Below are 14175 nucleotides of genomic sequence, written 5' to 3'. Positions count from 1 at the left end.
CTCAGAGTTGTTTTAATTTGCATTTCTCTAATTGATAGTAATTTTTAGAACATTTTCTATGACTAGATAGCTTTGATTTTTTTCATCTGAAACAACGGCCTGCTCATAACTTTCGGCCACTGATCAATTGGGATGTTACTACTATTCTCATAAATCTGATCCTGTTGTCTATAAATTTGAGAAACTAGTCCTTTATCAGAGAAATTTGCTGTAAATAATTTCCCCCAATTTGCTGGTAGGAATTTTTCAAAGTAAAACTAAAGTTTTACCTTCAGGATCCAATCCAGTTCCTCCCACTTCTGCTGACTCAGCCTTCCCTACCCAGCCCCCACTTCAATATTCTCTGGATTCACTGTCAGCAGTTTCAGATACTTCTCCTTAACTTCAAATTAGGAGCTGTCGGCTCCCAGGCTACAGAACCACCCAGTTCAACTGGATTAAAAGACCAAGGCGCCCCAGAAAATCTCAGTGGAGCTTAAAGAAACGATTATAGCCGAGAGGTGGGAAAAACTGGAGAACCTTCGGATCAGATACTCTTTAATCCTTCCTGCAATTGAAAACAGTTTGTATCTGAATCTTTCTCTTCCTGTAGATTCTTGGGTTCCAAGGAGGGGTGTGATTACAGTCTGAAAATTTCTAATACCAGGATGCTTTGTTTTTTGCTATAGGGTTCATTATGACCCATGGAGGTAGCAGCTGCTTTCCCTGCTCACTGGGAGTGGGCACTTAGGGGCTGATGAGCTGGACTGAATGTGAAAACTTTTAGTGACATATTTGCCAAAGGGGGAAAAAACTGCAACATTGGTGGGATCTTTAAGTGGCAGCATAGTCGTGAGGGCTGATCTGCTGTCTTGCCTGTTACTCGGGGGATAGTGGAGGTGGGGATCCCTGCTGAGGAAGCTGAACAGAGTACCCAGGGTGCCAGGTTCATCTTACCACCTGGGAATCTGTATAGTCTAGTAGACATAGCCTAGGGACCTTCCACACCCAAGCTCAGCGATGTGGCACAGTGGAGGGCTGTGCCTAGAATCAAGAAGACTCAAGTTCAAATTTCACCTCAGTTTTAGCTATTTGATCCTGAGTAAATCTCTTAAATATCTATCTGCCTCAATTTCTTCAAATGTAAACTGGGTATGATAACAGCACTTACTTCCGAGGGTTGTTATAAAAATCAAAAGAGATAATATGTGTAAAAGGCTCAGCATGATAATATTTGTAAAGTGCTTAGCCTGGCACATGGAAGGTGGGCAAGACAAGTCCAAGAATGAAGCATTTATCAAGCTCTGTGAAGGTTCTTAATAAATACTTCCTTCCTTCCTTCCTTCCTTCCTTCCTTCCTTCCTTCCTTCCTTCCTTCCTTCCTTCCTTCCTTCCTCATTCATACCTTTCTAAATATACCTGGCTCTACCCCAGGTCTACCCTGAAGTATTCTTACAAATTGATTGCTTTTAATCTGTCCTCACAGGAGCTTAAAGAATCTGAACATGGATATAGGAGACTTACACACAAAAGGTAAGCAGACAACATGGCAGGCAACATAGGTTTTCAGACTAGTCAGAGAGAGAAATTTTAGCTGAGGGGTATTGCCAATAGCATGGATTCTGAAACCTGGGTTTTAATTCTTCCTCTGATGCTCACTGCCTGGGTATTCTTGGCTCAATCTTTAAACCCCTGTGCCTCAGTCTCCTCTAATAATAATAATAATAATAATAATGTGAACAACTAGCTTTTATATAGTACCTAAGATGTGTCAGACACTGTGCTTTACAAATCTCATCTCATTTGATCCCCACAATAATCCTGGGAGGGAAGTGCTTTTATTATCTTTATTTTATAATAGAGGAAACTGAGATGAAGAGAGGTTAAGTGACTTACCCAGGACAACATAGCTGCTAAGTGTCTGAGGCTTGACTTTGCCAGATATGTTGGATCAGATGGTCACTATGATCTTTTGTAGCTTTGGGTTTATGATCTGTGTCCACTCTGGATAGGAGATAGCTAAAGATCTACACAGGTGAGTGATGTTTGCTAAGTCCAGTTTTAGAGAATCTAGAAGTCAAGTATATTTGAACACAAGAGAGTGCCTCAAGTTCTATTCCATGAATGGAAGACACTTGTGTGTTCCCTAACATTTTATTTTCACCTTCACCTATGGCAGAAGCTTTCTTATTTCCATTGGATCTCTCCAAAAACTACCCTCCATTCAGGTGGCACACATTCTTTATGTTTCTATATAGACACTTCACACTTAATCTAAGTTTATTCAAATTCAATTTTTATTAAAGAATTCCAAAAGAAATCCACATTCCAAAAAACCCACCTCTGTTAACTTGACCGTACAGTGCCTCACTCTCTCTTTCCCTGCTTCTGTCTATTGGCTTGGGCACTTTCTGTGACCTCTCACTCACCCTCACCCATCAGAAACACACTCAAAAATTCCCCAGAAATTAAACTCTTCAAGAAAAAGCAGAAAAACAGAGGAAGGAGAGACCCCCCTCCCCCTCCCCAGGTATGATGGAGACTTGGCTACCAAGAAGTGCCATATCCTACACTAAGAGAAAAGACCATTGCTCTACTTTGCCCAGATGACCTTGTCTTTCTTCCATCTGGTACTGTATGTCTGTCCTCTCCTGTTTCTGTCTATCTGACCCCCACACGTCTCCTCATCCACACCCTTTGTTCTCCCTCCAGGTTCTGGTCTCTGTCCTTCTGTTCTAACTTTTCTGTCTCTGTCCTTCAACCTGATGGCCCCTTCACAGCCTCCTTCACAGCCCTCTTCTCCTCTATCTTCTCACTTTCCCAAGTCCTGGACAAATTCATGTTGCTGCCAAACAACCCACTCACATGAAGAGAACTGTCTTTAGATATACATTTTGCATCCTCTGTTAGAATTTAAGCTGTTTGAGAGTAGGTGTGGGTTCCATTGTAGAATAAAACTGCTTGTTGATTGATTGATTGAAGGATGTCAATTCCCCTTTATCCTGAAATAACACACTGCCTACATTTTTATAACTCTTCTTTTGCTACTTTTCATGCTTAGAGTCACTATAATTACATTCAGGTAAGACCTGGATTCCATGCATACTGGTCTGAGCTCCCTGGGTGGGGTGGTGGAACCCTGTTGGCACCTAACCTTTCATGAATGGAGACATTATAGATCCTGTTGCTCATTTCTACCATTTTATACTTCCTTCTGATATATAATTGTGTCATCCCTTTAGACATTTCAGCATTTTAATCTTAAAAGAGATGGAGTATTTTCTTTTGTGTTTCATTGTGGGATATTATTTTAGGGATTGTTTGTTCTACTTTTTCATTTATTGTGTCTTTGTTTATGGTATAGCTCTTTGGAATATATTCTAGGTCAGTTTGGCCATGGAAAAACATGTCAATTGGACTTTAAAGGATATGTAAAATATATTGAATCTTTCTTTAGGATGATACATTTTTATCTTCTGTGCTGTAGCTTTTCCCCAATGTCTGATACTGACTATGGTTGGGGGGCCAGGCAGGGGTGTGTGATTTCCTCTTTCTTGGGTTCCACAAGGATTAAAAACTAAAAAGTTATCTTGAGGGGAACAGGACAACCAAGGCAGGAAGAGGTCCATTGGCAAATGAAATGACAACCCATAAGAGACAAAGCTGCTCACTTACTATTTTGTTCATTTTCTATAGGAGTATGACGTCTGCATTGGAAAGAACAGAGCAAAATGTTTCTTTGCGAATGGAGAGCCAAAATAATCAAAGAAACATTAAAAGAGCTATTTTCAAATCCAAGTTACATAGTCCAAAGTGAGCTACCTCTTGTTAGCTTTAATCTTTATGAATGAATTAAACTGGTATTTTATCTGTTTTTATTTAGGAAGTATGATAACACCCTTACGGAATGGAATTCATGACATTCATCAGCAGGTATGGATCCTTCAGGAGAAGAATCTCATAGCAACTCCCCATAGTAGAAATTTGAGACCAGGTAACTGACATACTTGCTTTTTTTTTTGAGAAATTACATTTTATTACATTTATTGCATTATTTTTTCCCCATAATTACTATTGGTAATTCTATTTCCCTCTATACTATTCTCCCAAGTCCATTTATTTTATTCTCTCTCTTCTTTCATTGTGTCCCTCCTCAAAAGTGTTTTGATATGACTAGCTCCCTCATAATCTGTTCTCCTTTCAATAACTCCCCTCCTCTTTTTCCATCTCTTTCCACTCCCTAGAGTAAGATAGATTTCCATACACAATTGCATATGTATGGTATTCCCCCTCTGAGCCAATTCAAATGAGAGTAAGGCTCACTCACTCTCCCTTTCCTTACCCCCCTTCTACTCCTCTGCAAAAGCTTTTTCTTGACTCTACATGTGAAATAGCATACCACATTCTATCTCCCCCCTTTCCTTTCTCCCAATACATTCTTTTTATTGGGGAGGGGTGATGCAAGGCAATAGGGTTAAGTAATTTGCCCAAGGTCACATAGCTAGGTAATTATTAAGTATCTGAGGCTGGATTTGAACTCAGGTCCTCCTGACTCCAGGGTTGGTGTTCTATCCACTGCACCACATAACTGCCCTCTCCCAATACATTCTTGTCTTGCCCCTTAACTCCATCTTTTTAATATACTTTCCTTTTATATTCAACTGCCATCTTGGTCTTGTCTATATATGCTCCTTCTAACATTCTAACAAATGAGAAAGATTATATGAATTATACAAGTTATTAGTATCATCATCCCATGCAGAAATGCAAGCAGTTCAATATCAAGTCCCTTATGATTTGCCTTTCCTTTTTAACTTTTTATGCTTCACTTGAGTCTCATATTTAAAAATCAGATGTTCTGTTCAGTTCTGGATTTTTTCATCAGTAAAGTTTTAAAGTTTCTTATTTCATTGATTGTCAATCTTTTCCCCTGGAAGGGTATACTCAATTTTTTTTGAGCACTTGATTTTGGGTTGTCATCCAAGCTCTTTTGCATTCTAGAATATTATATTGAAAGCACTATGATTTCTTAATGAAGCTGCTAAATCTTGTATTATCCTGACTATGGCTCTGTGATAACTGGTCTCTCCCTGTGAGTGTCCTCAGATCTCATTGTCCATCAGAACATGTTCTAGCAGACTTTTCAATTATGGGAATGTGTTAGGCAGTTATTGTGTTCCAGGTTCTGTACTTATAACCTTATAACTGATGTGTGTGAGTGTATGTGTGTGTGTGTGTGTGTGTGTGCCTGCAAGAGAGAGAGATGGTGAATTTATCTTTGCTATGGTACTCTTTTTGAGGAGACCAGAAAAAAGAAAGAAAGAAATTTTGCACTAGAACAATGGGAGAAATCCTAGATGAGTTGAACAGTATCTGTTATTCCTGAGACAAAACTCTGGGAGGATCCCAATGCCAGAGGACAAAGTAGGAGAAGGAAAAGGATGAAAAGTGAGGGTGAAAGAGGAAAGAAAAAGAAGAAAAGAAAGCAAGGGTAGAAGCCCCTTTCCTTCCCCCATCCCCAGGTTGTGGAGCCACTGTACCATTTGCTCACACCCCACATTGGCCCCAACCTTCCCCCTATCCCCAGTCAGGTCATTCTAGAACCAATGTTCATTCTACTGTACTACTGAAAGATATTAGGATGCACTTTGTTATTTCCTTCATGATCCTCACAACATTTCTTCAAGGGAGGAAGGGTAGGAATTGCTATTTCTTTTTTTACAATAAAAGAAAGATTTTATTTATTTTGAATTTTACAATTTTTCCCCTAATCTTGGTTCCCTCCCCCCACCCCCTACAGAAGGCAGTCTGTTAGTCTTTACATTGTTTCCATGGTATACAATGATCTAAGTTAAATGTGATGAGAGAGAAATCATATCCTTAAGGAAGAAAAATAAAGTATAAGAGATAACAAAATTACATAGATAATTTTTTTAAATTAAAGGTAATAGTCTTTGGTCTTTGTTCAAACTCCACTATTCTTTCTCTGGATACAGATTCTCCATTGAAGATACCCCCAAACTGTGCCTGATTGTTGCAGTGATGGAATGAGCAAGTCCATTAAGGTTGATTGTCACCCCCATGTTGCTGTTAGGGTGTACATTGTTTTTCTGGTTCTGCTCATCTTGCTCAGCATCAGTTCATGCAAATCCTTCCAGGCTTCCCTGAATTCCCATCCCTCATGGTTTCTAATAAAACAATATTGTTGATCACATACATATACCACAGTTTGTTAAGCCATTTCCCAAATGAAGGACATTCACTTAATTTCCAATTCTTTGCCACCACAAGCAGGGCTGCTATGAATATTTTTGAACAAATGATGTTTTTCCCTTTTTCATAATCTCTTCAGGATATAGACCCAGTAGAGGTATTGCTGGATCAAAGGGTATACACATTTTTGTCACCCTTTGGGCATAATTCCAAATTGCTCTCCAGAAAGTTTGGATGAGTTCACAGCTCCACCAACAATGTATTGGTGTCCCAGATTTCCTCCATCCTTTCCAACATCGCTCATCGTCCTTTCTGGTCATACTGGCCAGTCTGAGAGGTATGAGGTGGTACATCAGAGATGCTTTAATTTTCATTTCTCTAATAAGTAGTGATTTAGAGCATTTTTTATATGACTGGATCACTTTGATTTCCTCATCTGTAAGTTTAGGCACTGATATTTCAATTTGCAGTGGAGGAAAATTGAGCCTCAGAGGAACTAAATGATGTGTGTTAAGTACCTCAAGTGAGAGAGTGGTCCAGCTGGGATTGAAACTCAGGTCTATTGCCTTGGAGGGGTTACATTTTGGTGCTCCCTGCCCCCAAGGTGAGGCTATCAAGTGCAGGCACCTTGAAATCTCTGAGATTTTAGGTCTAAGTCTGTTTTTTTCCTTAGTAAACTTCCCAGTGGAAGTGAATGCTTTCCTTACTCTCCTAGTGTATCAGATACAGGTGAACAGTCTCGATGAATCTAAGGCTAACATGTTTAGATAGTCTTCTTTGTGTAGAAGACTGGGAATGGAGAAAGAGCAAGCACTGAACTGGTCATTCTCTCCTTTACCATGGAAACATCTGAAGCCTCTGTAGAGATGAAACTAAGTTGGGAACCTAAAAAAAGGACCAGGTTCCCTTACTGTTGGGGGAGGCAGAAGATGAGGCAACAAGAAAATCAGACTACTAATAACTGATCTGGTAGAATTTCCAGAATCAGGGCTGCCCAGGATCCTTCAACCCTATGCTCTGGGTAGAAGAGACCTTGAAGGGCCCTACTTCATCTTCATCTAATAGAAATGAATTCTGAACCTTCATCACTAAAATTTTTCTAGGTCTAATCCATCCCATTTCCTTATTTTCCTAGTAACACTCAATATACTACCATGCAGAAGTGAAGACTCTCTTGAGAAAAACAAAGGGAATCCTGTTTATATAGGAATAAATGACCATAATCTCTGTCTATCATGTTTGGAGGGTGAAGGACATGTCACTTTAAAGCTAGAGGTGAGTTTCATCGAGTCACATAAAAACATCTCTTCTTTTTTTAAAAAAAGTTATTTTTTTCAAATTACATGGAAAGATCATTTTCAGCATTTATCTTTTTGATTTTGAGTTCCACATTTACCAAATCCCCTTTCACATGACGGCAAGTAAGCTGATAGAGGTTATGCATGTAAAATCAAAACATATTTCTTCTATAACCACCCTGGCCAGTTTTCTCTTGAAGATGTCTAGTGATGGGGACTCACTATCTTTGGAAGCAATTCATTACAATTAAGACTACTGCAACTTTTAAGAAGTTATTCTTTACATCTACTTTGTATCTGCAGCTTTGAGATCTTCTCTTTGTTCTTTCCTTGGGTTCTAAAATAAAAGTCTTATTGCTCTTTCATGTGATATGTTTTCAAGAACCCAGATTATTGCATCCTTGTTGAATCTTCTACCCAAGGAAGAAGTCCAGTTTATTTTTCATTTAGTTAATCTAGCTATGCCACCCTTTGAAGGCTTTTCACAAGTCTTGTGACTTGGACAAGTTCCAACTTGTCTTTGTAAATACCATGCATTCCTTTCTTTCTTTCTTTAAATTACATTTTTTTTCAATAAATACACATTTACTTTCTCTCCCTCCAATATTATTTTAGTTGATTTTATTTTTTGATATTATGGTTTTAGTTTCATATTATTTTCAAAATGATTGGGCTTCAATATGCAGTCACACTGATTAAGTGACCATAGAAGCAAATATATAGACGTAACAAACACTTTGTGTTTCTTGTAATAATTCTGTGTTAAGTGGATGAAACTTGCCATTTCTTGAATGCAAGAATTGTTGGAGGGACCTTGGGTCATTCTCCCTCTGTTGCTTTAGATGGTTCTTGTGAGATTCTTTCAGGACCAGTTTGTGGTCCTGATAAAGACCTAGATTTACCCAAGTTTGATCTCAATAATGAAGCCTAAAAACTTTTCTATCACATCTGAGTTTGATTAGGAGTTCCCCCCCAATCCATCATCAATTACCTATTCTCAAGCAAGACTATTTTTAGAATATCCAGTCTTGCCACCTGAATCCCAACTTTAAGCATGTTTCCTCCCTACATGTCTCCCTACCCTTTGTGCTAGATGAATTTCTAACATATATGGATAACTCACATTGATCATGTCCAAATTTATGTCTCATTCAACATCAAGTGCAAAACCCTACATTTTTCTAGTACTATAGTAACAATTAGAGTATCTGATACCTAGCTATGAGTATAGTATCTAACACCAAAGAAATTCTACAAATCCCTGAATTTGACCAACTAAAGATCTATTTAGAAGAAGTTTGTATGAGTATGTCATAAAGAATAGTATTTCATTCAATAAATAACATACAAAGAATCAAGGGATCACATCAAATAGGAACAAAGGAAAAGACTAAGAAACCAGGATTCATATCTGGGTAAGAAAATGGAAATGGAACAAGGCTCCCTTTACCTATACCACAGAGACTAAGAAAGTAGATTCAAATAAACTTTCTTTTTTTTGTTTGTTTGTTTTTCTGCAGGGCAATGGGGTTAAGTGACTTGTCCAAGGTCACACAGCTAGGTGATTATTAGGTGTCTGAAACTAGATTTGAACTCAGGTCCTCCTGACTCCAGGGCTAGTACTCTATCCACTGCGCCACCTAGCTGGCCCTCAAATTAACTTTCTAATAGGAAAGTTGATCTGACAAGGTCTACTTTATAAAAAGTAGTTTATTCCAGTTTATTCTTCATTAAGTTAATCTAGCTATGACCTCCTTTATAAAAAAATCTTGTAAGAAATCATTTCATTAACTGAACAAATTGTGATATATGAATGTGATGGAGTACTATTGTTCTGTAAGAAATCATGAATAGACAGGTTTCAGAAAAGACTAGAAAGACTTGCATGAATTGTTGCTGGGTGAAGTGAGCAGAACTAGAAGAATATTATCCACATTAAAAGCAACATTGTGTGATGATCACCTTTGATGGACTTCACTCTTTTCTGCAGTTCACTGATCAAAGATAATTCTAAAAGATGTGTGATGACAATGGCATCCCCATCCAGATAAAAAAATTAACAACTATGGAGTCTTACTGCATGCTAAAGTATATTATTTTCACCTTTTAAAATTTGGTTTTTTTCTTCCTTTCTAATGGTTTTTCCCCTCTTAGTTTTTTTCCCCTCTTAGTTTTGATTCTTCTTTTACAAGATGAATAATATGGAAATATGATAAACATGATTGTACATACATAATCTATTTAAGATTACTCACTGTCATGAGAAGGGCAGGAACAGTGGAAGGATATGCAACTCAAAATCTTATGAAAAGGTGGATGTTGAAAACTCTTTGTATGTAATTGGAAAAAATGAAATAACATTCAAAGAAGAAAGAAAAAGCAATCATTCCATTAACTGTCTTCTTATGCTTATATACTACCATGCTGTCTGGTGTAAAGTAAGTCTTTAATAAATGCTTATGATTGATTAAGGAAGCCCTGCTGACTGCTTGCATTTTCTAGATATTCACCAATTATCTCTTTAATTATATGATCTAAATTTTTGCCAGAAATCAGATTCAAGATCATTGTTGTATAGATGGCAGGTCCCTCTATATTTTCCCAAATCAAGATAATACCTATTCCACTCTGGTCCAACAGTATTTCTTCAAATGTCCATATTCTTTCAAAGATTATGGATAATGGGTTCCACCAATAATCATAATGTAATTATGATATATAATTACATAATAATATAATTCTTCTGAAATTGGTTTCTTGAGCTCATTAAAAGGGATCCAGGTCATCACTTTCTCTATTTCTTTCAACTAAACCATTTTTCCTTTTTTCTTTTCAAGTCACAGATTTTTCTCCAAATTAGAAAAAGCAGGTTAAAAAAAAGAGGAAAATTCTTCTGTTAAACATTAATTTAAGCATTGGTTTTCTTCCTCCTTTGATTCTCCATATGCTCTCAATGTAAAACTCAGTTTCTATTTTTATTATCCTTAGTGGGGGGTTTTTGGCCAATCAGTTTATTCTGTTCCTCATCAGTGCTCCCATGCCTTTTGTCTTTTTCCTCCATTACACTCATTTGTTTTATTTGTTGATTGGATGATTGGTCCCTTGTGAATTAATGGAGCAGGGAGGTTTGATTTCTTGAGACATTAATCTCATTTCTACCTTATTGATTGTTTCTCTTTGTGTCATTAGTGTTGTTATATCATTCTGGAGAGCATTCCATTTTTCCTGGATTGAATTTTAATCCATGAAATCCAACCTCTCCTTTCTTTGACTTCTTTGGATCCCATTGTCCCAAGTCTAGGGTGCACATCTGCCCAGTTTTTCTGTTTCAAATTTCAAGATGGGCCAATATTGTTCCCCTAAGTTTGCCAATAATCTTTTTTAATAACTAGTAATTCATTTTTGTTGGTAAAAATTATGTACAGAATGACTTTTGAAGAATACTATAATTAAGGATATTAACTATTCTTCTTTTGGTAGAGAAAGTGTTCCAGCTTAAGGCTAGGTACCATAGCCTCTCAAACATTTTAAATATTGCTGCCTAGTTAATCTTTCTCTGCTCTTTTTTTTTCATTGCTGAGATCCATCTCCTTGGAAGAGAGCTATCTATTTATTCAGGAGTATTTGTAATCATCAATTTGAGTCTTCCTTCTAGTAAGTCATTCTCTGAATGACTTTTCAGAGTGACCTCCAATAAGCAAAGTCTTCATGGAAGGATAGTGTCACCTCTCCTCTTCCCTCATCCCCAGGTTATTCCCACTAATAGGCTTTTTTCCCCCTTTTCCTTAGGTTAAGAACATAATGGACCTGTACCGCTCAGATATGACACAAAAGCCATTTGTCTTTTACTCTCAGAAGACTGGCAATACCTTTACCCTCGAGTCAGCTGCCTATCCTGGCTGGTTTATCAGTACCTCCAGTAAGATGGGAGAGCCCGTCAAGATGACCACTGATTTGGGAAGCAAAAATAATACAGATTTCTATTTAAGGAATATTCAGTAGCCTGGTCTGGAGTGAGCAGCCTCAGACTAGAGAAGGTCTACGCTCTTTGTTCAGCATTTCCATTTCCAAAAGTTTTTTCATATAATGATAATTTATCTTTATCTTTACAGCATCCCTGAACTAGACAAGGCTGAAATTAGTATTGCCATTTTACAGATGACAAAAATGAGGACAGTGAGGCATGCGATTTGTTTAAGGTCACATAGTTGGTGAGCATGTCAGTCAGAGTTGAACCATGCCTCTTGTCCCCCTGTCCATAGGTCTTTAAATCCCCCACTTCTTGAGTAACCCTTTCTCCTTCCATGACAGGCCTGAGCTATGATGACCTCTCTTTTTCCTGACTCTTTTAATACCTTGTTCCTGACTAGGTGCCTTCTAGGTCTCCATGGGCTTTTCTCTCAGGAACCTGAAGCCTATTTCCACAGTTTTTCTCTCCTGCACCCTTCCCTACCCCTTACCCTGCAGGATATAGGAAGAGTATTAGGGATTTTTCTGCCACTCTCTCTAATATGTTCTCTTTCTGTCTTCAACCTTGGCATCGGTGCCAGTAGAATTCCCTGGAGTTGACCAGGAGCAATAGGATTTCTCCTCCATCCCTCCAAACTAGTTCTCTTTGTTAACAAGTCTCACTGTGTACCTTAAAATATATCCATATTCAGTGACACGTCAGCGATTATAGAATTATAGATTGAGATTTGGAAGGGACTTCAGAGGTTTCGTCTAGAATCTGGCAAACTGCAAATTGCTACAAATTCATATGAAAATGAAATTGGAAAATGTTTAATAAAATAAATAAAAGTATAGTGTTGTTGTTTCCCCTGGGAAGTCTGTCATTAGTAGGAGTGTCTTCACTCCCTCCCTAATGTATAGGATTGGTGGCATCTATCATTTCTTTTTTTTTTGAGTTTTTTTCTAAGACAATGGGCTTAAGGTCACACAGCTAGTTGTATCTGATTCTTTGTGACTGCATTTGGGATTTTCTTGGCAAAGATACTGTCTCCCTCCCCAGCTTCTTTTACAGATAAGGAAACTGAGGCAAACAGGATTAAGTGATTTACTGAAGATCACACAGCTAGTAACTTTCTGAGTCCATATTTGAACTCAGTAAGCTGAGTCTTTCTGACTCCAGGCATGGTGTTTTATCCACTGTGGCTCCTAGCTGTATATCTTTGATTTATACTTATATAGACATATATGTGTACACACACACACACACACACACACACACGTCTATTTTCTTTCATTAGAATGTAAATTTCTTTAGTCCTTGGCCTATTTCCATTCCCAGTATGTAGTATACAAAATACAAGAATTATGGTACCCCTTTCATCAATATATCATTGTGATGATGGTGATGATAATGAGTGCCTGCGGATTTCAGAATCTCTGTCCTTAAACTTTCCTACAAAGTCTGTTTCATTCTAAGTCCCTATTTAAGTGACATGAATCACCTGGGAGAGAGACTGACATTGTACTGGAGTTCCTAGAGAAGAATCAAAGAGAAATTAGAGGAAGAAAACCATAATACATAAGACAACTTTTAAAAATTGAAGGTAGTAGATTTTGGTCTGCAATTAAATTCTCAGTTCCTTCTTTGGATATAGATGGTATTTTCTATCACAAGTCTTTTAGAATTGTATTTGATTATTGTATTGCTGAAATGTACAAGTCCATCATAGTTGATCATTCCTCCATGTTGCTGCTAGGATGTATAATGATCTTTTGGTTCTACTCACATCACTCAGCATCGGTTCATGTAAGACTTATCAAACTCTTCTGTAGACCCACTCCTCATGATTTCTTATAGAACAATAGTGTTCCATCACATTCATCTATGACAGTTTGTTCCCCATTCCTCACTGATGGGCATCCCTTCAATTTCCAATTTTTTACCACTACAAAAAAAGTTGCTATAAATATTTTGTACAGGTGAGTTTTTTATCCTTTTTGTGATCTCTTTGGGAGACAGACTGACTAGCAGTATTCCTGAATCAAAAGGTATGTACAGTTTTATTGCCCTATGGTTATAATTAAAAATTGCTCTCCAGAAGGGTTGGAGCAGTATGATCTCTGTTTATGAAGAATTACTCTGAGAAAAATGCATCCTGCAATCAGACATTTTTCTTTATTTTTTAAAAATAATGCATTATTCTCCCCTAATAACATGTAAAAACCATTTTCTAGCATTTGTGTTTTTAAATTGTGAGCTTCATATTCTCTCTCAATCTCCTTCTCCCATTTCCTCTTCTCTCCCTAAGATAGTAAGCAATATGATAAAGGTTAGGCATGTGTAATCATGCAAAAGATGTTTCCATTATCTTGTTTTTATCTTTCATTTTTTTTTTTTTTAGATTTTTGCAAGGCAAATGGAGTTAAGTGGCTTGCCCAAGGCCACACAGGTAGGCAATTATTAAGTGCCTGAGACTGGATTTGAACCCAAGTACTCCTAACTCCAGGGCCGGTGCTTTATCCACTATGCCACCTAGCCACCCCTTTATCTTTCATTCTTGAAGAGCATCTCTGACCTCTGCAAGTGTGCTTGCTTAACGAGGTCCATACATATTACTATACACTCCTCCTGTGATGATTGAGGCTTATCATATCAACTAGATTGCAGTTCCTGAAGATCCAGACCAATCACTGGCTCGGAGTGGAGAAGAACATGTTTCAAATTGTATATAAG

The 14175-nt window shown here is 37.7% G+C and overlaps 1 protein-coding gene across 5 annotated transcripts; it reads left to right on the top strand.

Annotated features, from left to right (window-relative positions):
* The first annotated feature begins 383 nt into the window (after window positions 1–383).
* Window positions 384–12557, top strand: LOC141496102 (interleukin-36 alpha-like). Of its 5 annotated transcripts, none has more exons than XM_074198241.1 (5): window positions 384–500; window positions 1466–1512; window positions 3863–3973; window positions 7328–7467; window positions 11280–12555. In XM_074198241.1, exons 2-5 carry the CDS (start codon window positions 1485–1487, stop codon window positions 11490–11492), a joined length of 492 nt encoding a protein of 163 aa, XP_074054342.1. In that variant the 5' UTR covers window positions 384–500; window positions 1466–1484; the 3' UTR covers window positions 11493–12555. The 5 variants fall into 5 exon arrangements, with proteins under 5 accessions (XP_074054342.1, XP_074054351.1, XP_074054374.1 ...); XM_074198250.1 differs by having other exon boundaries at window positions 384–562; XM_074198273.1 differs by lacking the exon at window positions 7328–7467 and having other exon boundaries at window positions 3863–3912; window positions 11280–12557.
* Window positions 12558–14175: the final 1618 nt, after the last annotated feature.

This window comes from Macrotis lagotis, chromosome 1, assembly GCF_037893015.1.
Source record: "Macrotis lagotis isolate mMagLag1 chromosome 1, bilby.v1.9.chrom.fasta, whole genome shotgun sequence".
Taxonomy (NCBI): Eukaryota; Metazoa; Chordata; class Mammalia; order Peramelemorphia; family Peramelidae; genus Macrotis; species Macrotis lagotis.
This window is presented reverse-complemented; position numbering and strand designations above follow the sequence as displayed.